Source organism: Oncorhynchus nerka, linkage group LG4 (genome assembly GCF_034236695.1).
Source record: "Oncorhynchus nerka isolate Pitt River linkage group LG4, Oner_Uvic_2.0, whole genome shotgun sequence".
NCBI classification, from domain to species: Eukaryota; Metazoa; Chordata; class Actinopteri; order Salmoniformes; family Salmonidae; genus Oncorhynchus; species Oncorhynchus nerka.
In genome coordinates, this window is record NC_088399.1 from 36,597,897 (window position 1) to 36,623,036 (window position 25,140).

The window sequence follows — 25,140 nt, forward strand, 5'->3', positions numbered from 1 at the left end:
TCTCCCACTATTCCAATGACAGATTGGGGGTAATCTTTGTCTGTGAGGGAATCACATGAGGTGGCCATGTATTTTACCTCCAATCTCTCTCAAATACTAATTTCAAATACTATTACAGTTTGGCTTGATTTCTTTAGTTTTCACACATTCATGAAAATTATTAGCCTGTCAAGTTTAAAACAAATTGAACTTTGAGGAGGTAGCCTGGCGTGTCCATTTCACACAATAACATGTTTATTCATCACAATGTTTTTTTTTCCTATTCATAATTTACAGTTGTTTGGTGTTGTAGAATTCGTTGCAAATACAGGTAAGAAACCAATAAAAAATGTAATAGAGACCCACAGTGGAGGTGTCATAATACCCATACAACATAGCGGTCAAACAGAGAAATGGTTCCAACCGTTTTTACACCATAACTTTTTTCCCATAGCGGATTTTAGAAACACTTAAAATAAGTGATGTGTTTCGTGTAGACTTGCATGCTGACCAGACCACTTGCGTGCGTTCGACCGCGTGTGCCATCACATGCATGTTGATTTTGTCCACCCAGACCAGACGCGATCAGGACATGTAGGTTGAAATATCAAAACAAACTCTGAACCAACTATATTAATTTGGGGACAGGTCGAAAAGCATTAAACATTTATGGACATTTAGCTAGCTGTTGCTAACTAATTTGTCAATTTAATGAAATTTCCCCAAGTTATTCATTACTACATTTAGCTAACATTAGATAGTTAATCCAGAGATACATACCATTGCCTCGATTTGGCAGTCTTGTCCAGATCACATGGTATTTGCAGTTCTTTATGATAGCCCCATTAGCAGCTAATTAACATTTATTTTTTTGCAGGTAAATATATTGATAAAAGTCACCTTGTCCTAGAGAGATTTACACGGTTATCAAAAGGTCACACCAGGGTACGCCTACACGAAACACAGACCATATGTTAAGTGTTTCTTAAATTCCCTATGGAAAAACGATTGGAACCATTTCCCTATTTGACTGCTGGGTATTATGAATCATACTCTGGTACTCTATTGGCTAGAGTAAAATCCCAAATAATTAGAGCTCTTCTCCTTTAAATTTCGGATTTTGACAAATATTTTACGACAGGACGTATTCACCGGTTGTCAGAGCAACACCCTACCGCCGCTGTTGAGTTACATTAGCAAGTATAGCCATTTATATCAAAGGAACGTGGTATCCGAGGGAATTGCTGCAACTACTCAGTTTGTTACTTTGGGTATATGTCTTTGTGCAACGAGTTATAACATGTTGACTTGCATCAGTCGTTTCAGAGCGCACCACCACCATTGTGGTGAATAGGAAGACGTTTGAGAAAGTCATGCAGCATCAAATCGATTGCTGAGAATTCAGTGTTCACGACATCTTTCAAGAAAACTCAATGTCCATTTTCTAAACGAACGGTGTGTACAATTTGAGCACATTAGGCCCAGTGACCACGTCTAGGTTACATCCATAATAGGTGTGTGTGTGTGTGTGTGTGTGTGTGTGTGTGTGAGAGAGATGGAGAGCTCCTTGTCCATGTGTATTTGTAAATATGTTGTTCCCTCTTTACAGAGCCCTGTTGCCTTTTGGATGCACGTAGCAACATACACCAAACAGGCCTAATCAGAGACCTACATTCCATGCCTGTGGTCCCGTGCTAAGCACTAAAAGCCAGCCAATGATGCTAACCTTCACCACCCCTGAAGCAGAGGACGAAGCCTGTTGCCGGGACTCCCCGCAGAAACCTAGACCTCAATTCACCCACTCATGCCTGTGATCCCTATCCCTCGGCGAGTGCGCAGCTTCCATGGCCCCCACACCACCTGCATGCACTCGGCCTGCGGGCCGGCGCGCACCACCCAGCTTGTGCGCACCAAGTACAACAACTTTGACCTGTACCTGCGCTCGCGCTGCATGTACGGCTTCCTGCGCTTCCTGCTCTACTTTGGCTGCAGCCTTCTGACCTCCCTCCTCTGGGTGTCGCTGTCTGCTCTCTTCTGCCTGCAGTACGTGAGCGCGCGCCTTTTCCTGCGGCTGCAGTACAAGCTGTCCGTGATCCTGCTGTTGCTAGGACACCGGCGCTTTGACTTTGGGGTGCTCAACAACCTGTTCATCTACAGTATGCAGGTCACAATGTTCCTGGTGGGAGGCCTGGGCTGGTGCTTCTTGGTGTTTGTGGACATGTAGCGAGCGTCTGGTTACAACAGACCATGGATCACTGTTTTATGCCAATGTCAGACATCCACCTGAGTGATGCACGGCAGCCATTTTGTACCAAAACACTACACACAGCAGCAGTTGTGATGAAGGCATGAGGGTGACCAGGAATAAAAGGTGGACAGATTATATAGTGCAGGGATTCATGAAAGACCAAACAATCATACTTTTTTTCACAAACACACACACACACAGAAAAGTATGTGGACAGCCCTTCAAAAGAGTGGATTTGGCTATTTCAGGATCACCCTTTGCTGACAGTTGTATAAAATCAAGCACACAGCCATGCAATCTCCATACACAAACATTGGCAGTAGAGTGGCCTTACTGAAGAGCTCAGTTACTTTCAACGTGGCACCATCATAGGATGCCACATTTCCAACAAGCCTATTCGTAAAAATGTTACCGTGCTAGAGCTGCCCCAGTCAACTGTAAGTGCTGTTATTGTGAAGTGGAAACATCTAGGACTTAGCCATGAAATGGTAGGCCACACAATCTCACAGAACGGGATCGCTGAAGCGCGTAAAAATCATCTATACTCAATTGTAACACTCGCTACCGAGTTCCAAACTGCCTCTGGAAGCAACTTCAGCACAAAAACTGTTAGTTCGGAGCTTCGTGAAATGGGTTTCCATTGCAGAGCAGCCACACACAAGCCTAAGACCACCATGTGCAATGACAAGCGTCGGCTGGAATGGTGTAAAGCTCACCGCCATTGGACTCTGGAGCAGTGGAAATGCGTTCTCTGGAGTGATGAATCCCGCTTCACCTTCTGGTAGTCCAACGAACGAATCTGGATTTGTCGGATGCCAGGAGAACGCTACCTGCTCCAATAGTGCCAACTGTAAAGTTTGTTGGAGGAGGAAGGATGTCCTGGGGCTGTTTTTCATGGTTTGGGCTAGGCCCCTTAGTTCCAGTGAAGGGAAATCTTAACACTACAGCATACAATAACATTCTAGACTATTCTGTGCTTCCAACTTTGTGGCAACAGTTTGGGGAAGGTCCTTTCCTGTTTCAGCATGACAATGCCCCCGTGCACAAAGCGAGGTTCATACAGAAATGGTTTGTTGAGATTGGTGTGAAAGAACTTGACTGGCCTGCACAGAGCCCTGACCTCAACCCTATAAAACACCTTTGGGATGAATTGGAACGCCGACTGCGAGCCATGCCCAATCGCCGAACATCAGTGCCAGGCCTCATAATGCTCTTGTGTCTGACTGAAAGCAAGTCGCCACAGCAATGTTTCAACATCTAGTGGAAAGCCTTCCCTGAAGAGTGGAGGCTGTTATAGCAGCAAAGGGAAAACCACTCCATATGAATGCCCATGATTATGGAATGAGATTTTCATTGAGCAGGTATCCACATACTTTTGGTCATGTAGTGTATGTATATTAGTATTAGATATCAAACCATGCAAAGGAACAACCTAATTCTGTATATTTATTTTTAAAAATACAACTAACTGGATTTATGTAAACTCTGTCAGACACCATAAAAGGCATTTCATTTTTACATGTATTGTCCAACAAGTGTTTAAAGGCCTTGCTTGTTTCATTCTAACATTGCTATAATTACATATTTGAATAATCTAATCTCCAAACTTCTTTTTGTTTTGTTTTATAGCGCTATATAATGCTTCCGGACTAATTTTGTTAGCATTTTGTCATGTTTTTCCTGATTTAAAACATAAAACAACGTTTATTAAGCAAACATCCATTCGGTCTAGCACAGCAAATGTGTCAATAGTTGAAAAGCATGTGTTGCAGAACAGTGATTTAAAATATTTTAAAATATCGATTTTAATAGGGCTGGCCATCATTGACGGAGTTGACAAGCCACTGACGGAGTTGACAACAAATACTCAAAACAGACATTTTTGCTTCAATAGAAACATTTGTCAAATGTACAAAACTGTTTTATTTGAAAACCCCCAATATAAATATAACCATTCTATCAGATCTTTCAGCACTCTGACGGAGTTGATGTTAGACAAAAATCTGACAGAGTTGATGTTTTACGGAGTTGACAAAAAAAACTATTTTTTCCATCTTCATTAAAGTAATATACAAAGTAGCAAATGTGTTCTTCCGAAGTTGCTGTATGACTCTAAAATCAAATTTATTCTAACGTATTCAGGCTGTATCACAACCGGACGTGATTGGATCGTATTGGGCGGCGCACAATTGGCCCAGTGTCGTTCAAGTTTGGCCGGTGTAGGCCGTCATTGTAAAGCAGAATTTGTTCTTAACTGACTTGCCTAGTTAAATAAAATAAAAAATATATATTTGTTCCAAAATTAATATCCTATCATGCAGATGGAGTCTATAGTTGTGAACTTGTCATCGTGGTGATTTCAATGTTTTGTTTAAATCTATCAAAAGTTTATTTTTTAATGACAGACCATGTGTGGCCATTATACATACATGTATAATGGGGACATGAATGGTGGAGCTGACCATGCTCATTCCTGATTAATTTAGGATTTTAAACATGGGACGGAGTTCACAACATCACCGGACACATTTTTTTAGGAATTACAGTTTTTGAGAGAAATACTCTTTAAACTCAAGGGGCTATTGCAAGAAACTACATAAGGTCATTTTTCAGTTTACATTAACTATTGGCAGTTTTTTTTGAGAGAGAGTTTCAAATTGGGATCCTTTGCTCAGGACAATAGAATTTCAAGTTACAGAGCTGATATGGAAATGTGTAATATTGAAAATATATTATTTTAAATTCTCCTTTATAAAGTATAAAACTACAGTGGGGCAAAAAAGTATTTAGTCAGCCACCAATTGTGCAAGTTCTCCCACTTAAAAAGATGAGAGAGGCCTGTAATTTTCATCATAGCTACACTTCAACTATGACAGACAAAATGAAAAAGAAAAAATGATTTTTAATGAATTTATTTGCAAATTATGGTGGAAAATAAGTATTTGGTAACCTACAAACAAGCAAGATTTCTGGCTCTCACAGACCTGTAACTTCTTTAAGAGGCTCCTCTGTCCTCTACTCGTTACCTGTATTAATGGCACCTATTTGAACTTGTTATCAGTATAAAAGACACCTGTCCACAACCTCAAACAGTCACACTCCAAACTCCACTATGGCCAAGACCAAAGAGCTGTCAAAGGACACCAGAAACAAAATTGTAGACCTGCACCAGGCTGGGAAGACTGAATCTGCAATAGGTAAGCAGCTTGGTTTGAAGAAATCAACTGTGGGAGCAATTATTAGGAAATGGAAGACATACAAGACCACTGATAATCTCCCTCGATCTGGGGCTCCACGCAAGATCTCACCCCGTGGGGTCAAAATGATCACAAGAATGGTGAACAAAAATCCCAGAACCACACGGGGGGACCTAGTGAATGACCTGCAGAGAGCTGGGACCAAAGTAACAAAGCCTACCATCAGTAACACACTACGCCGCCAGGGACACAAGCCAGTACATGTCCAGGCCCGTCTGAAGTTTGCTAGAGAGCATTTGGATGATCCAGAAGAAGATTGGGAGAATGTCATATGGTCAGATGAAACCAAAATATCACTTTTTGGTAAAAACTCAACTCGTCGTGTTTGGAGGACAAAGAATGCCATACCTACTGTGGAGCATGGGGGAGAAACATCATGCTTTGGGGCTGTTTTTCTGCAAAGGGACCAGGACGACTGATCCGTGTAAAGGAAAGAATGTATGGGGCCATGTATTGTGAGATTTTGAGTGAAAACCTCCTTCCATCAGCAAGGGCATTGAAGATGAAATGTGGCTGGGTCTTTCAGCATGACAATGATCCCAAACACACCGCCCGGGCAACGCAGGAGTGGCTTCGTAAGAAGCATTTCAAGGTCCTGGAGTGGCCTAGCCAGTCTCCAGATCTCAACCTCATAGAAAATCTTTGGAGGGAGTTGAAAGTCCATGTTGCCCAGCAACAGCCACAAAACCTCACTGCTCTAGAGGAGATCTGCATGGAGGAATGGGCCAAAATACCAGCAACAGTGTGTGAAAACCTTGTGAAGACTTACAGAAAACGTTTGACCTCTGTCATTGCCAACAAAGGGTATATAACAAAGTATTGAGATCAACTTTTGTTATTGACCAAATACTTATTTTCCACCATATTTTGCTAATAAATTCATTAAAAATCCTACAATGTGATTTTCTGGATTTTTTATCTCGTTGTGTCTGTCATAGTTGAAGTGTACCTATGATGAAAATTACAGGCCTCTCTCATCTTTTTAAGTGGGAGAACTTGCACAATTGGTGGCTGACTAAATACTTTTTTGCCCCACTGTATAAAAAAATAAAGTTTCCCTGCCGGCAAGGACTGTCCTGACTTTCAAGAATCCCTGAGTGACACGCCTTGGTGCTATTTGCCTGCAAAATGTGGGTGCATATATACCATATCACTAAGACTTCTGTAATAATAAATCTTACTTTAGTTTGGCGTATGAGGGATAGTATGCCCCTCAACACTCTAGAAGGAAAAAAACATGCTGTCTTTGTATGAATTTGAGGAAAACAAGTGACAATGTTTATTCTAAAAATAAAGGATATATTCAGTATGGGTGTTTAAATTGACTCCCCAGGTGACAGACATTATATTTGTAGCTAACATTATTATTTTATACATCCTCTGTTGAGAAAAAAAAGCTAATGTATCGTGCTGTAAAATATATGGATAAGCCTGTGTACATATTGTCTTATTAATACCAATAATATCTGCCATGGACATGGCCTGTTGCTGGGGCTGTGTCATTGAGTCTGTAACAATGCAAGTTAGTTATTGTGAGTGGCTTTGGGTGAAGCGCTCATAATATCAAAATATAGTTCCTCACATGGTCCCAGAATCGTTCTCACAGAGACAACGCTCTGTTCTGCCTCCCTGAGAACACAGTAGCCAATCACAGCCAGACACCTTCGGTCTCTGCCAACCATAACAATGGCCATGGCTGTGTCCCAATGGCCTTATATAGCCTCCTTTCCTCATCTTCTTTCCTACACTAGGACTGATCTGATAAGGACAGGCTGAAATTATTGAATGAAAACCTATTCATAACATTTATCTATCAGTGATTATAACTGTGTGTCATTGTTCATTTTAAGTACCAAGATCCTGCTTAATTTCTCCTTTCCTTGTTCCCTTTCCTGCAACCCTAGGGCCTGTCCAGGACCTTCTGCATTCGTAACCAAGTGGGAGGTGTGAATCAACCAGTTGTGAAGTCGTAAATACCAGTTGGATGCATTCACATGCTTTGAACTTGTTCAGAAACGCCTATTGGCTAATGGCCAACAAACTGTGTAAACCATAAACTAAAAGTGCAGTTATCATCATGCTTGTAAACAAATTATAGTGTTCAAAAACCATATTAACAGATCATTTATAAAAAGCAATGTTTTTGTTGCATTTAACTGCAGAAAATTCTGTTATCCAGGTCATTTCCGAGGTAAGTGACGTCAGGTCAGCATGTGGGAACTCAGGATGATGGACGAGTTTCACACTAGTAATTATCAGTTAGAGGCCATTCAAGTGGATATTTCTCCAGTAGTGTGTGGTAAATTCCCACTTCCCACTTGGTTACAAATGGAGCACTAGTTATAGTCACAGCATCTCAGTACTTAAACAGTAAGAGAGCTGAGTTTCCACCATACTGCTTTCTCTAGTCAGTCTATTTCAGATCAGCGCTCAATATTAAGGAAAGGAGTTAAGAAAACCATTTGAATGATTTGGGACATGCCCAAGATTTTGGATGAACCCAGCTCCACACCAACTCATTCAAGGGTTTTTCTTTATTTTTTACAATTTTCTACATTGTAGAATAATAGTGAAGACATCAAAACTATGAAATGACACATATGGAATAAAAAAAAGTGTTAAAACAAATCTAAATCTATTTTATATTTGAGATTCTTCAAAGTAGCAACCTTTTGCCTTGACGACAGCTTTGCACACTCTTAGCTTTTCTCAACTAGCTTTCATGAGGTAGTCACCCGGAATGCATTTCAATTAACAGGTGTGCCTTGTTAAGTTCATTCGTGGAATTGCTTTCCTTCATAATGCATTTGAGCCAATCAGTTGTGTTGTGACGAGATAGGGTTGGTATACAGAAGATAGCCCTATTTGGTCAAAGACGAAGCCCATTTTATGTCAGGAAAAGCTCAAATAAGCAAAGAGAAAATACAGTCCATCATTACTTTAAGCCATGAAGGTCAGTCAATCTGGAAAATTTCAAGAACTTTTGAAGTTTCTTCAAGTGCAGTCGCAAAAACCATCAAGCGCTATGATGAAACGGGCTCTCGTGAGGACCACCACAGGAAAGGAATACCCAGAGTTACCTTTTGCTGCAGAGGATACGTTCATGACAGCTTTGCATACTCTTGTTAAAGGGTGGCCACTTTGATTCAATAAGTGTTATTTCATAGTATTGATGTATTCGCTATTATTCTACAATGTAGAAAATAGTAAAAAATAAAGAAAAACCCTTGAATGAGTTGGTGTATCCAAACTTTTGACTGGTACTGTATAGACACATTTCCCTATTGTGTTGTAATAGTTATTTTACAATATTGACTTGTATAAGGATATACTGTACATTAGGATACATTCTAAAAGGTATACAATAATAATGACGGTGTGATTTTAACCATTACCAATTACTTTATATAACCAGTGGGCATAGTATACACTGTGTTGATATGCACACATTCAAATATGTTTAATGATTTGTGGGACTATATTCTGCCTCATTTTAATTATCAATCAGACATAGTTATGATCAACTGCTTTAGGTTTCGAAAAGCACAGTTAGTTAAGGCTTAAGGGCATGGCTTACAAACATGAAATATATCAGCTTTTATGGAAATACAGTATATACTGTAGTCATGGATATACTGAGGCATGTCAGTGAATGTAAATCAATTTTGTTTTCTGACATTAGGGGGTGGTATGTGGATTCACTACAGTAAAACGGATACAGTAGTTAGGGGACAGTTGACTTGAGGTCATGTTATATTATGTAGCCCGCAGTCGGTATCCAAAGTTATAAACTACACACATACACGTCATGCAACAGTCGTCGCATAGGCCACGTGAGTTAACCGTGCATGTAAATGCACTCCAGAGCGCACCCTTCATAGAGTAAAACAATTCACTTGGTCAAGTATAGCTGCTTCCTTTGTCCTGAATTCTGTCATATGAATACAATTTGGTTTGGAAATACGCATTTAAGACTCATCAGAGTGTACCGAGTTCGTGTAAAGGTGTCAACTAAAAGGTGAGTACGCCTACCACATGCCCTTTATGGCAACTGTTTATTGTATTTACAATAAAGTACAGTAACATCTGAAAGACTATACAGTAGCCTCTAGACGCCTAGGCTGTCTTGATGAAAGTATATCACATGTATAATGATGTCAGTCTGCGCACAATTCATATAGCGTCCATGTGATCGGAATTCACACCCTGCACAAGGACTAGAGGCACGCAAAGAAGGAGAGAGATGGGGGGCGATCGTTCAAGATAGGAGAGCGAGCGATACAGTCCTTGGAGCTAGCAATCGAGGTGCACTCGGGGCCTGCCTGTGCTACAGACGGCCACGGACCCTGCAAACTTTACATCTGAAGAAATAACGCTGTGCGGAGTGCCGACTACTGACTACCATTTTATGGAGGACCGACATACCGGGTAAAATTCGCCTTCAACTTGGTTTGATATACACGCCTATAGTGTTTATTTAACGCATATGTTTTTGCCATGTTTTATTTCCTCGTAATGTAGAGTTAATCTACCCATCTTTCATATCCATCGCTTGATAGCCTACATCAATTATCGTTTTGTAGAATAACAATTTCGTAGATTTTGAGGTTTTGTTAGAACCATGATGTTGATTTAATGCAACTGAATTTCCGAAAAATATAACCCTCAAGTAGACTACAGGAATTTGTGCAGATGTTTTGAAATGTTATGATACTTTGCCAATTAACTGTATGAAATGTAACACTTTTTTATTAGTCAACAAGATATCCTGCAATGTTTCAAACAGGATGAGTGGCGAAAGTGGAATGATATCGGTCATTGCGTCATTATCAAGTTCAACCAAAAACGCACCCCTGTAGGCTATAGGCATTATACAACACATGTAGCCGCCTAACCATAGACCCACACATATGTTGCATACCATGTAGCCTATTCATAGCTGTGGATCTTAAAGTTATGGTATCCAAATGAGAGAGGCTACAGTAACTCACTGCAATCAGACCGGCATATTGTGTGCTATTAATATAGGCTTCAACCACCTTATATATATTAGTACTTTTATGTCCTCAGTGCTAACTTAACATGTTAAGTCATAGTGTACAGAAAATCAATCTATACCTGTCAAAGCATTAGGAGTAGACTATAAAGGTTTCAGTTTAGAGAAGTGCTTATAAATGTATCCAAGATGTTTTCTTGTAATTCTATCTGATACTGTATTATGGGTCTGTACTCGTTTGAATGTGCCTGCCTTATTCACGTGTCTCCATAGGATACTTATAAATTATGTTGTTTGTGAATAAATGCATAGTACAGTTTATATAGTCCATTATCGATTCGATGGAATCAATAGGCTACATCCTTGCTGTTTGTTGGTCCCTGATTTACAACCATTTACTCTGACAGTACCATACTGGATCAGTGCTTCTCTATGACCTGGGGTCTGACTTCTGTGTTACTGTCTGCATCCCATGAAACCCCTGACATGTGACTACACACAATGCCTACTGTATTGTTTGGGCCTTGCATGTAGCTCGTGGCAATTTCTTCATTTCCTGCTCTCCCTCTTACTCTTACTCTCGCTTTCTCTCTCTCTCTCTCTCTCTCTCTCTCTCTCTCTCTCTCTGCTGTCTTTCTCTATTTTTGTCTCTCTCTCTCTCTCTCTCTCTCTCTCTCTCACACACACACACACACATACGCACACACACACTTTCTGTTGTTTAGTGTTTCTTGTTTAGAGATGATTCATGATTCATAGACCAGTACATTGCAAGATGGCCCCTATATTTTATCTTTCCAAGATGTTTTCATCAATATGAGGTGGAATGGGCGGTGTCGGGTTAGAGGTTGGCCTCATTTGCTTCTTGTGTGTGTGTGTAGCTTTAACTAACATGGCTGACATCCAGCACTCCAAGCCTACAGGTTTGCCTTTCACACACAGCTCTCAACACTGTGAAATCCATCTCAGCTGTCATACCAAACAAGAGAAGAATATACAGACAGAGAGACTCCCAACACTCTGCTTATGATCTCAATCTAAACCTAAAGGCTCAGTGTATGTTTGTGTGTAGGTCTGTACGTGCCTGCCTGTCTATAGACTCCACACGATGACACCTCTTTCATAGTTCTTTGCTTTATTGCTGGGAAGTCAGTGAGGGCCACGAGGTGTACTGCCAAGTTCTTATCTTTAATGTTTAACAACGACATACATGGAAAGAGTGTTCTTTTTTTTTCTCAACCCGAGGCCTTTACCGTCGCCCATCTTTGAGTTGGACGGCTGCCAAACTCTGTGATGGCGCCCAACAGCTGTATTTTTGTATGCTGTGTCCTGGGATGCCCTTCCTCCATAGGCTCCACACTACGAAACATTCCACGGGGGTCAAAGGGGGGCGGTGAGAAGAGAGAGAGAGAGAGACACACACAGTTAGAGACACGTACATGGGGAGAAAGGGTAGGGAAAGAGGGAGAGAGAGAGAGGTTGTAGGGTTCGCTCAACTGGCTTTACCCTTCATCAGAAGCTTGGCTGAACAGTATGGACTCTTTAACATCGGGGCAATCAACTGTAAAGGAAATGTTTAGGTTTACTGTCACCTTCCACCTCTGTGTTTATTATCCAGCATGTAGGACCCACCCACTATGTTGCTTTACCAGTACATATTTTTGTACTACTGTTGCTACTGTACTTGGTGCTTGGAGTGCGAGAAAATATTTCACTTATAGTATTTGGGGGTAAATGTTATTCATTTGACAACCAATATTTGAGATGAGATTCTAATTCTTTGTTTACAGTGCTAGCTGAAAAATAACGCCTTGATTTCTGTCTCTTTGGCTCCTTGGTTTAACTAGTGCACTTGACGAGAGGGAGGGAGGGAGGGACCACACTACAAATGCTCTGTGTAAAAAGGCCCTACCCATCTGGCTTCTTTCTGTGAGGCCATCTAGAGATGATAATGAGGCAATGGGATGGCAGTGTGCATGGTAGGTGATACAGGGCAGACATACATTATTTCCTCATCATCTTTACTGTATGTATGTATGGTTGCTCTGGGCCAGCAGTGTTGTCACAGATCCCATCATGTCGTCAACTGAGTTCAGTACACAGTTCCTGTCATTTAGATGTGAAGTGGGTTCTGTCATACTGTGCTGCCTGATTCTGTTTGACGTGTGTGTGTGTTTAGTTATTGGTATGTTTTCAAAACTTTTTTCTTTCCTTTTTCCCCATATAATATGTGTCTTGGGATTATTGTCTGGAATGGACTGAAAATAAAGTTTGATAGATGTTTATCTGGTATGGTGAGACACAATCTGTAGAGATGTTTTTCACCATCTTTCAAGAATTCTGAGAATATCTAGTCAATTCATTTGTAGTTATTCTGTTACCATTACAGTGCATTTGTAGTAGCAGTGTTTGATATGTTGATTATATTGTTCATTTCAAATCATTTCTGAGGGCTTAAGGAAATTCTGCCTTCTCAGATTGTGTCTGGCCTTAGCTACAGTGTGGGTTGTCCTATCAATAGAGCCTAACTAGCGAAGTTGTATGTTGCATTATATGAACTAATGTTGGCATATTGGATGGAAGATTAAATTAAACTGTAGATGGTGTAGCATGGCATTGGTTCTTGTTTGGTCAACAGTGGATTGTTTGTCAGATATATACAGCACCAGTCAAACGTTTGGACACACCCACTCATTCAAGGTTTTTCTTTATTTTTTACTATTTTCTACATTGTAGAATAATAGTGAAGACATCAAAACTATGACATAACACATATGGAATCATGTAGAAACCACATAAGTGTTTTAAAAAAGTCTTCAAAGTGGCCACCCTTTGCCTTGATGACAGCTTCACCTGGAATGCTTTTCCAACAGTCTTGAATGAGTTCCCACATATGCTGAGCACTTGTTGGCTGCTTTTCCTTCACTCTGCGGTCCAACTCATCCCAAACCATCTCAATTGGGTTGAGGTCAGCTGATTGTGGAGGCCAGGTCACCTGATGCAGCACTCCATCACTCTCCTTGTTGGTCAAATAGCCCTTACACAGCCTGGAGGTGTGTTTTGGGTCATTGTCTTGTTGAAAAAAACAAATGATGGTCCGACTAAGCGCAAACCAGATGGGATGGTGTATCGCTGCAGAATACTATGGTGGCCATGCTGTTTAAGTGTGCCTTGAATTCTAAATAAATCACAGACAGTGTCAACAGCAAAGCACCATCACACCTCCTCCATGTTTCACGGTGGGAACCAGACATGCAGAGATCATCCATTCACCTACTCTGCATCTCACAAAGACACGGCGGTCAAAATTTGGGCTCATCAGACCAAAGGAAAGATTTCCACAGGTCTAATATCAATTGCTCGTGTTTCTTTCCCCAAGAAGTATGTCTTTTCTTCTTATTGGTGTCCTTTAGTAGTGGTTTCTTTGCAGCAATTCAACCATGAAGGCCTGATTCACACAATCTCCTCTGAACAGTTGATGTTGAGATGTGTCTGTTACTTGAGCTCTGTTAATCATTTATTTGGGATGCAATTTCTGAGGTGCAGTTAACTCTGATGAACTTATCCACTGCAGCAGAGGTAACTCTGGGTATTTCTTTCCTTTGGCCGTCCTCATGAGAGCCAGTTTCATCATAGTGCTTGACTGGTTTTGTTACTGCACTTGTTTAAACTTTCCAGATTGACTGACCTTCATGTCTTAAAGTAACGATGGTCTGTCGTTTCTCTTTGCTTATTTCAGCTGTTCTTGCCATAATATGGACTTGGTCTTTTACCAAATAGGGCTATCTTATGTTTATCACCCCTACCTTGTCACAATGCAACTGATTGACTCAAACACATTAAGAAGGAAAGAAATTCCACAAATGAACTTTTAACAAGGCACACCTGTTAATTGAAATGCATTCCAGGTGACTACCTCATGAAGCGGGTTGAGAGAATGCCAAGAATGTGTAAAGCTGTCATATTTCATAGTTTTTATGTCCTCAATACTATTCTACAGTATAGAAAATAGTACAAATAAACTTTGCACACTCTAGCATTCTCTCAACCAGCTTCACGAGGTAGTCACCTGGAATGAATTTCAATTAACAGGTGTGACTTGTAAAAAGTACATTTGTAGAATTTCTTTCCTTCTTAATTAGCCAATCAGTTGAGTTGTGACAAGGTATGGGTGGTAAACAGAAGAGTGTATAAAACATTAGGAACACGTTGTCTTTCTATGACATAGCCTGACCAGGTGAATCCAGGTGAAAGCAGTGATCCCTTATTGATGTCACATGCTACACTTCAATCAGTGTAGATGAAGGGGAGGAGACAGATTAAAGAAGGATTTTTAAGCCATGAGACAACTGAGACATGGATTGTGTCCCATTCAGATGGTGAAATGGCAAGACTAAAGATTTAGGTGCCTTTGAACGGGGTATGGTAGTAGGTGCCAGGCGCACCAATTTGTGTCAAGAACTGCAACACTGCTAGATTTTTCACGCTCAACAATTTCCTGTATGTAACAACAATGGTCCACCACCCGAAGGAGATCCAGCCAACTTGACACAACTGTGAGAAGCATTGGAGTCAACACGGGCCAGCATACCTGTGGAACGCTTTCAACACCCTGTAGAGTCCATGCCCCGACCAATTGAAGCTGTTATGAAGGCCAAAGGGTGTACATCTCAATATTAGGAAGGTGTGCTTGATATTTATATATTTCTTTCTTCAGTTTTCCTCAGGAAGCTCGAGCAGTGTAACTCCTTGTACCAGGAAGGTTTAAAAGAAAGTGGAGAAGATAAGTGTGTTTTGTTAACTGTTCACCTACTAAAACAGTGTACATAAACTCATGCACACACACATACAAACTGACAAACTATTAACCTACACATTCACTGAAAGCGAGGGAGAGAGAGAGAGCTATTAAGATTCTTGAAAGGTAACTGATTTGATTACTTTGGCTCATTCTGTGCTTTAGAGGAAGTCTTCCAAGAACTGAGACAATGGGCAGTAAACATGCTCTCCATATTAATTTAACATAAGGACTAACTAATGTGCTCCTTTTTACTTGGAACCTACTGCCTCAAGAACATTGATGATAACAGAATTGTCATAATGCTTCATATGCTTTTTCAGTGTTCCATGTGGAGAGGTTTGACGAGTAGCTCTTGCAAAACTAAAAGCCATTTTCTCTCCCTCCCTTTCTCTCCCTCTCTCTCTTTCACTCTTACACACACTCTCTCTCTTACTCTCTCTCTTTCTCTCTGTGTGAGGTTTCTGGTAAGTGACATGGTTGGCCTTTGGCATAACGCCTGGCAAGATCACATGGCATGGATGTCACGCCAGTTTGTGTGTGTGTGTGTGTTAGAGGAGGAGAATGAGAGAGCGGCAGAGAGCATGTGTGCCTTTTACTGTTCCAAGTGTTTCACTATGAATGACAGCACATAGACATTACAGCAAATGAAGAGAAGTACTGAGGGGTGGGATGATTATGAAATTCGAATGACATTTTGATAGCATCACGAGTCCAGTTTCCCTTTACAATGTATACTAAAACTCAAGAGTAGATTTGTCTTGGTGTGGCTGAAAAGAAATCAGTGGAATCTATTTGCACTTTTCCTAACGGTTTCCACTTATTTTTTTTAACCTTTATTTTACTAGGCAAGTCAGTTAAGAACAAATTCTTATTTTCAATGACGGCTTAGGAACAGTGGGTTAACTGCCTGTTCAGGGGCAGAATGACAGATTTGTACCTTGTCAGCTCGGGGATTCGAACTTGCAACCTTTCGGTTACTTCGGGTCCAACGCTCTAACCACTAGGCTACGCTGCCGCCCCAGTATGGTTATAAAACCATCAGTAAATAGTTTGTGGACCATGAATAGTTGTGTAATCATTAAGTCATTGTTCATGTACAGTATCATTAGCATTTGTGAATACATACAATACACTACATATTAATAATTTATTATGAGGACTTGTCATCATAATAGTAAATTCATTTACATAGGTTTTGAACAAACTATAGTAATGTGTAAAAAACGTATAGCAGACCTTCGAAATGAAGTGTTCCCTACAGTACCTATAAGACTTGGCTATACAGAAGCACTCTGTCAATGGTATTACTTTTGTGTAGCCTATCTGTCCATAGACCTTGAGGTGAAATGTACATTCATTTGTTCTAAGGCGGAACACAAGACAATGGGAGTCGTCTCTCCAGCGATCACTAAATGGGTCTTGAGGTTGTGTGGTCTTGACAGCATTTGAATTTACCTTGTCTTTTTCTGATGGCTCAATTGCATGCTAAGATATCTCAATTACCATGTTATTCACTCTGCACAGTATCTTAGTCCCCCTTAAAATGAAGTACAACTTATAAATGCTTTATATAGTATACGCCAGTGGGGAACTATGACTATATGACCCCCTTCAGAGGGACCAAACATTTTACAATATGTTGTGTCAAACAAAGAAATCTAGAAAAGAACAGAAAACATAACATCAGTTAATGCGCCCAACATTTTATCTACTGTAGATGGACCATCCTATTCCTAATGAAGGAAGAGCAATGCTTTTTGAATACATTATACATTATGAATGAATCACACAGAGACAGAACTGGCACCGACAAAACATTTGACACACAGCATAAAATAATGCGACCAGCAAAACAGAAAACACACTTTTTAAACAACCTATGTTAGCCTAACACCACAGTCACACTGTCATCAATAGCGACAACAAGTGACACATCAAAGGTGTCAGGTTCATGGGGCTGAAAGGACAGCGATCATAATACCTGTCCACTCCATGGCGCTGAAGAAGAGCCAGTTTTGGTCATAGACACGGCTGACAGACAGGCGACTGCAGTCACACACAGCATCACATAATGTTAAAGAATAAGCAGCCCATTCACTCCAGTAGACCCATGCAATTATAACAATACAAAAAGATAACAATTTCATTTTGAAAATGAAAGGAACAAACCACCTATTACTTCTCATTGCAAACATATTTTATCACGTTCCTCACACTAACTGGTGAGCTAAAGTTTAAATGCAACAATGTTTCACTGTCATTATTTTCAAAGAGATGGTTTGTTAGCAAGTGAGCTGCAATAAAAAAAACAGTGCCACTCACCAGATGAGGATCATTTAACTAAGTTTGAAAATGTATCTAGAAAAGGGTGACGCTAACAAATGAGCAACAACGTCCACCTTTCAGGTGATATCTAACAACTGCTGCAGCCGCCTTCGCCATTGTCACTCTACTACAGCACAAGCTATCTAACGTTACTAGCATGGGGAAACTACTGCTCGCTATTGCCACTGATTCTTTGCTCTTGCGCTCTCAGTCGTGACATGTCTAGGCCAATGGATGTATGGTCCTTGCTATCTGGAATCCATGGGATATCCTTACCCCTATTGAAGTTGACATTTAAAATGGTTAAGGTAAGGGTTAAGGTTAAGTAAGGGTTATGGTTATGGTTACGGTAGGGATGTCCCAGTCTGTTCCCAAGTATTCCCACGCATAAATAGAGAGGCATATGTGATCGTATCCCAATGTAATCAAGGTTTGAAATGATTCTGTTTTTGTCAAAAACTATTATCTGTTTGGGATTCTTGCAGTCATTTTTTAGTGTACAAATTATTTAGAACTATGTTCCGGCCCCCGACCATTCGCTCAAGGAGTAATCGGCCCCCCGACCATTCGCTCAAGGAGTAATCGGCCCCCCGACCATTCGCTCAAGGAGTATCGGCCCACGGCTGAATGTAATTGGGGATCCCTGGTCTAGGCCTTTATTTTACTTGTCCAGTTTACTGTTAGCTGTTATAGCCTTAGTTTAGCATAAAGCACACTGTAGGCCTCACATGACTGTTACACCTGCCCTGCTCCAGGCCAGAGCACGAGGTAAGCACCAAGTTTATAGGGCACATAATGTCATGTGTAATCTCACATGTAATATCAGCAATTGCATCTTAACAGGGCTCTAGACTAACTTTTTCAGTTGATAGCCCCAGTACATGATTTGGTCGCACCAATTATTCGCCACTGCGCAACGATAATGGCCTGACCTGGGTCCCATAATGTACCTGCATTCTATACAGAACCAGGCAAATAATGACTAGTCATCTTTTAAATTAAATTAGCATGCCCTTTTGTTCTTACATTGATTTGGATAGATTTACACAGGGTTCAAAGGTAACTCTTTTTCTCACTGGCAGTTTGTAAATGCGTTGGAGTCGTGTATGCTTACTCTGTATATCTTTGCATTTTGACCTAGGGCACTGGGCTATATTATTCACCACCTGAGGAAGTGGGAACTCAAAACACTAGATTGCTAACTCTAAATATGATCATGTTGCTAGATAGCCATGTAGGGTAATTGATTAATCTTTCATTAAATGCAATGTCCTACAAATCCTTTCCAAGCCTAGGCCTATATAGGCTACTTGATGTAAGACTATTCACCGCAAATGGCGCGCTCCGCTCTGTGGGTGGAACAAAACCATATCCATAGCCGACTCTGGTCGTAAAGTGATGCCATGAACTCAATATGTATTTGTCAATACAGGTGCAAAATAATTGATATACTCACAGAAAGCTGTAACTTTCTGTAACTAGGACAACCGTAGTTGCTTTGAAAACTGTCTTTTTTTTCCCGCAATTGCATTTTGAGCAACAGTCATAAGCTTGTGCTTATTAGGATGCATCTCTCTCTTCTCCATGCGCACAGTAGTTCGACAGCGAAATAGGGGCAGGCAGAGATGCTTTCATATGGTTTATTTTTTGTCAATTGCACATGACTGTTAAATCGTGTTAATAAAAAAAATGTAATTGTGAACAAAAAAATTACGTGACCAGCTATATTTTTGTTTACTGACACCCTCGCGATCATCAACAAATTAGTGTCGCACTGCCAAGTCAAAGGGTCGCAAATGCGAGTGTTTTGGTCGCAGTTTTGAGCCCTGGGGGGAATTGATATAGTGGGTTATGTCACATTAGGCAATGCACCCGACATAGGGAGCTGTTATGTCACCCGTCATACACTTTGTAAAGTATGATATAACCTTATAGATGATTTGTGAAGCATCTATGTCATTCTTATGAAGACTTCAAGTATGATACAGTGTATAAAGACTTTATATGTAGAAGTTATTTTTGCATTTGGACCCTCACAGTCATGATACTATTATGACATTGTAACAAACGCATTTCTCTGAAGAGCGAATGCTTAACCTAAATCAAACCTCTGTGAGAAGTCAGACCTCAGCAGGAGTTAGCACCAGTAACCCTCTCTCTGGAGTCCTGCCCTGTATGTACTCTGTATGTTCAATCTGTGCCAGAGAGCTTGGTGGACTGCCAGTGCAGGGCAGTGGAAAAGCCTGGAATCTGAGTCGGCCACAGTCTCTGCTACACAGCCCCCTTATACCACTGCAAATTAGCATAGCATTATCTGATGCTCCAATTGATCCTGTCATGGTCATTGTGTTGCTGGATTTTTTAAAATGATGTCTTGACTGTTAACTGTGCTGGATTAGTTTCGGGAAATGCTGATTATTTTTGTTTGTGTAGCATAAGATTAATCAACTAATGAATATACATGCAAAAACACAAGTATTGAAATATACACTTCTGAAAATCAACCTGTAATAGAGCATGCTGGGAAATATGCTACGGATGGGTGTGGTTTTCAGAATGAATTTGTATTTCTACTCAACAATATTACTCAACAAGCTTGTTCAAATTCAGCTCACTTCGAGCAGAGTTTGTTGAGTAAACAAACTTGAACACATTAGTTCAAATTCATAAGTCCGGTCAACTCACAGAATAACGCTGATTAAGCAATTGGTTGGCTTTTTACAGTTTGTGAGTAGCGTCATTAGGATAGGAAACATGTTATAGAAATATAAATGAAATGTGCAGTAACACTTTAGAAGTAGTATACACTGAACAAAAATATAAACGCAACATGTAAAGTGTTGGTCCCATGTTTCATGAGCTGAAATAAAAGATCATTTTCCAGATGCACAAAAAACTTGTTTTGCTAAAATTTGGTGCACAATTTTGTTTACATCCCTGTTAGTGAGTGTTTCTCCTTTGCTTACATAATCCATCCACCTGACAGGTATGGCATATCAAAAAGCTGATTTAACAGCATGATCATTACACAGCTGCACCTTGTGCTGGAGACAATAAAAGGCCACTCTAAAATGTGTTGTTTTGTCACACAACGCAATGCCACAGATGTCTCAAATTTTGTGAGAGGGCGCAATTGGAATGCTGACTGCAGGAATGTCCACCTGAGCAGTTGCCAGAGAATTTAATGTTAATTTCTCTACCAAAGTCATTTTAGAGAATTTGGCATTAAGTCCAACCGGCCTCACAATCGCAGACCACATGTATCCAAGCCAGCCTAGGACCTCCACATCCGGCTTCTTCACCTGCGGGATCGTCTGAGATCCCAGCCACCCAGACAGCTGATGAAACTGTAGGTTTGAGCAACCGACTAATTTCTGCACAAACTATCTCAGTGAAGCTCATCTGCGTGCTTGTCGTCCTCACCTTTGACCTGACTGCAGTTCCGTCGTAACAGACTTCAGTGTGCAAATGCTCACCTTCGATGGCCACTGGCATGCTGGAGAAGTGTGCTCTTCACGGATGAATCCCGGTTTCAACTGTACAGAGCAGATGGCAGACAGCGTGTATGGCATTGTGTGGGAAAACGGTTTGCTAATGTCAACATTGTGAGTAGAGTGCCCCATGGTGGTGGTGGGGTTATGGTATAGGCAGGCATATGCTACGGACAACAAACACAATTGCATTTTATCGATGGCAATTTGAATGCACAGAGATAACGTGACAAGATCCCGAGGCCCATTGTTGTGCCATTCATCCACTGACATCACCTCACATTTCAGCATGATAATACACGGCCCCATGTCGCAAGGATCTGTACACTGTACAATTCCTGGAAGCTGAAAATGTCCCAGTTCTTCCATGGCCTGCATACTCACCAGACCCATTGAGCATGTTTTGGATACTCTGGATCGACGTGTACAACATCAAGTTCCAGTTCCCGCCAATATCCTGCAACTTCACACAGCCATTGAAGAGGAGTGGGACAGCATTCCACAGGCCACAATCAACAGCCTAATCTACTCTATGAGAAGGAGATGTGTCATGCTGCATGAGGCAAATGGTGGTCACACCAGATACTGACTGGTTTTCTGATCCACGCCCTACCTTTTATTTGAAAGCATCTGTGACCAACAGATGTATATCTGTATTCCCAGTCATGTGAAATCCATAGATTACGGCCTAATTTATTTATTTCATTTGACTGTACTGAGTTCATTGAAGGAAGTCAATCTTCAAAATTGTTGCATGTTGTGTTTATATTTTTGTTCAGTGTATTTATTACTATAATATGCTATTGCTACATTGTTTTTGAGTTACAACAGTGATTCTACACCTTTTGAGAGATTTAAAAGTGCTGCCACAATCAAAAATCTTAATATGAATCCTACCATGTAACATGGAGACTAATCTCTCTTGGACAGACAGCATAAGCATCAAGCATCTGGCCAAATTACGCAAAACCCGTGAATCTCCCTCCTCAACTTAACTAAGCTCACTCGAGGTCGATCCCATGTAAATATAAGGAAATCTAATGCAAAAACATGTCCAGCTCATTGTTTGTCTATGCTGTTTATTTGCATAGTGTTTAGGCAACCTTCTCCAAGTCTATAGGAAAAGACAGCTCCTATGATTGGACTGGCCTTGGGTGTCCAGTAATACAGGTTATTTAAGGGGACATGTAATTTGAGTACACGTATATGTGGAGTATGGAGGGGTGTAACTGCTACAGTACCGAGCCAAGTCTGGTAGTCCGCTGACGTGAAATTCTGTGTGTGTGTGCGTGCGCTTGTGTGCTGTCGTGGAAATATTCAGTCAATAATATTTCTCAAATACCGGAGCCTGTGAGTTCAAATAGATTTTTATTACAATATAATAAAAGCTGAGCTGTTTCATTAAAACAACTCCCTTTCCAGTCTTGGCACACACTCTTTATACAGGTTATATCCTTACATCACACACATAGTAACTCCTCTTTATGATTCATCCCCTCTGGCATTTGGCCACCGTTATCCTTTTTGCCTTGCACTAATTTTAGTTTGGTTTCATATTAAGGGCATGGAAACAGAGCCATGTTCTCACCTAAGACGGGTGCATGAATGTAGGACACAGATGTAACCATAGCAACCGTAAACATTAGGCCGTAGCAATGGTACAAAAATAAAAAGACAATGTCATCCCGCTAACTCCTCAGAAATGAACACACATGTTCTGGAAAAGTTCCAATAGGCGTAACCACAGCAACAGTCAATATTAGGCTATAGCACTAGAATAAACAGTCATGTCCACTCCCCAGACAGGTGCATGTCTAATGGTGTCTAATGACCCAGAGCACACGTACAGTGCGTTATTCTTGCTGGCTCCTCTGAAATGTATAATGGCCATACATGTTCTGGAAAATATGCAATAGTGCCTACATATCGATCTATGTGCTCGTGGAAAGCGGCGTGCCTGTGTGTGTATGTGTGTGTCCGTGGAAAGCTAGTGGAAGCAATAAAACCATTTTTAGATGGACGGACCCACAGCAAAGTACAGCAGAAGTGTGTCAAGTCCTTATCATGGAAGTTCTGTAGGTTATATGATAAACCTTGCTGGATGTGGAATTCAATATAGTCGTTTCCCTGTAACCATTTCTCTGTGCTCCAGTTCAGAAGTATACTGAGGGTGTTGTGCAGGTTTTGGTGTGACTGGAGTGCACTGACAGTGACCGGTGATGCTGAATGATGTGTGCCATGTTGCCCCACTCTGATGTCAGATATAATTCACTGACTAGCATTTTTTTAAACTCTTTTATTTTCCAATCTTGATATGCATATAGCCTACTACAGTTTCTGACTTTCACATTCCTCACTGTGCCTCCCTCCCTCTCTCTCTCTCTTTCTCTCTCTCTCTCTCTCCCCCTTTCTCTGGCTCACTCACTTTCCCTGCACATAACATGTACTGTAGCTCTGTGTTTCAAATCTCGTTTCTCACTCTTTCCCTTTCTCTCTCCCCTCTCTTCTGCTGACTCATATAGAATCAGGGAGGTCCGCTCTTAAAAACAGGTGACTCAATGGCACAGGAACACTGCAGAGGATAGTGTACCGAGCTCTGTCCTCCACACACGCATGCACACACACACACACACACACACACACACACACACACACACACACACACACACACACACGTCTACCCTTGTCGCTCTCTGTGTGTCATATATTACACACACAAGCCAGCACTCCCCCTCTCTTTCAAACTCACACACACACACTCACTCTCAAGCACAAGCCAACAGTCTCTCTCTCTCTCTTTCAAATGCACACACACTCACTCTCATGCACATGCTACACTTTCTCACCACCTCTCTCACACACATACACACACTCACGCACACACACACACATGCATACACACACCTCACCTTACCTCAGACTGAGCGGAAACTACGTCCCTGTATGAGACAGTGACATTCTGCCTGCCTGAGTCTGTTGATGACCTTGCTGTCCTGAATCACAAGGTCACACCATTGGCAGTATGCATGTAAATGACAATGACACATTTGCATGGAATATGTCTAGAGGACGAGCCAGGAGAGCAAGCAGTGAAGGGAGCCATGTTACAGCACTACTCCTTTGATTGCTGTGATTGATCCAATGCTTACAGCAAACTTTGTGTCCCTGGCTAGATTGCTATTAGGGGATACTGTTGCGACATCGTATTGTTACTGCAGTTTTATGATTACTAAGGGCTGGATTCAATCCATATCGCAGACGTTCCTCATTACATTTTAATGGTCATTTACAATTGAGCCGACATACTGTATGCAGCGTTTACCATGAATGCAGTCTCCTCGAACGCGTGAACTTTGCCTTTAAATTTAAATCAAGCTAGAACACGGATATTCCGCGATTTTTTATTTCACCTTTATTTAACCAGGTAGGCATGTTTTTTTAAAGTAAAAAAAAAAAATGGTACCCCTTTTTTTCTCCTCAATTTCGTGGTATCCAATTGTTGTAGTAGCTACTATCTTGTCTCATCGCTACAACTCCCGTACGGGCTCGGGAGAGGCGAAGGTTGAAAGTCATGCGTCCTCCGATACACAACCCAACCAGCCGTACTGCTTCTTAACACAGCGCGCATCCAACCCGGAAGCCAGCCGCACCAATGTGTCAGAGGGTACACCGTGCAACCTTGGTTAGCTCTCACTGCGCCCGGCCCGCCACAGGAGTCACTGGTGCGCGATGAGACAAGGACATCCCTACCGACCAAGCCCTCCCTAACCCGGACGATGCTAGGCCAATTGTGCGTCGCCCCACAGACCTCCCGGTCGCGGAGCCTGGGCGTGAACCCAGGGACTCTGATGGCACAGCTGGCGCTGCAGTACAGCGCCCTTAACCACTGCGCCACCCGGGAGGCCCAGGTAGGCAAGTTGAGAACAAGTTCCATTTACAATTGCGACCTGCAATAATATATATATATATATATATATAACTTTTCTCAGTGGTCATTTTATTAGGTACACCACCCCATTCATGAAAATTTATCACTACAACAG

General features: G+C 41.2%; 2 protein-coding genes across 2 annotated transcripts in view; both read left to right on the forward strand.

The window, feature by feature from the left end:
* The first annotated feature begins 1,134 nt into the window (after positions 1–1,134).
* On the forward strand, positions 1,135–8,112 carry LOC115128903 (transmembrane protein 250). Its single transcript, XM_029659044.2, has 3 exons — positions 1,135–1,434; positions 1,589–3,588; positions 7,389–8,112. Exon 2 carries the CDS (start codon positions 1,784–1,786, stop codon positions 2,201–2,203), a length of 420 nt encoding a protein of 139 aa, XP_029514904.1. The 5' UTR covers positions 1,135–1,434; positions 1,589–1,783; the 3' UTR covers positions 2,204–3,588; positions 7,389–8,112.
* Positions 8,113–8,728: 616 nt separating this feature from the next.
* The window catches only part of LOC115123117 (nucleus accumbens-associated protein 2-like), a 46,604-nt gene continuing 30,192 nt past the window's right edge, over positions 8,729–25,140 (forward strand). Inside the window, exons 1-2 of the mRNA XM_029652430.2 lie at positions 8,729–9,502; positions 9,666–9,912. The gene's annotated coding sequence lies outside the window, so the exon portion shown is untranslated. The remainder of the gene's footprint in view (positions 9,503–9,665; positions 9,913–25,140) is intronic.

What these genes read in the sequence shown, in the direction of transcription:
- LOC115128903 (XM_029659044.2), top strand. Translation starts at nt 1,784, where the DNA reads ATGCCTGTGATCCCTATCCCTCGGCGAGTGCGCAGCTTCCATGGCCCC.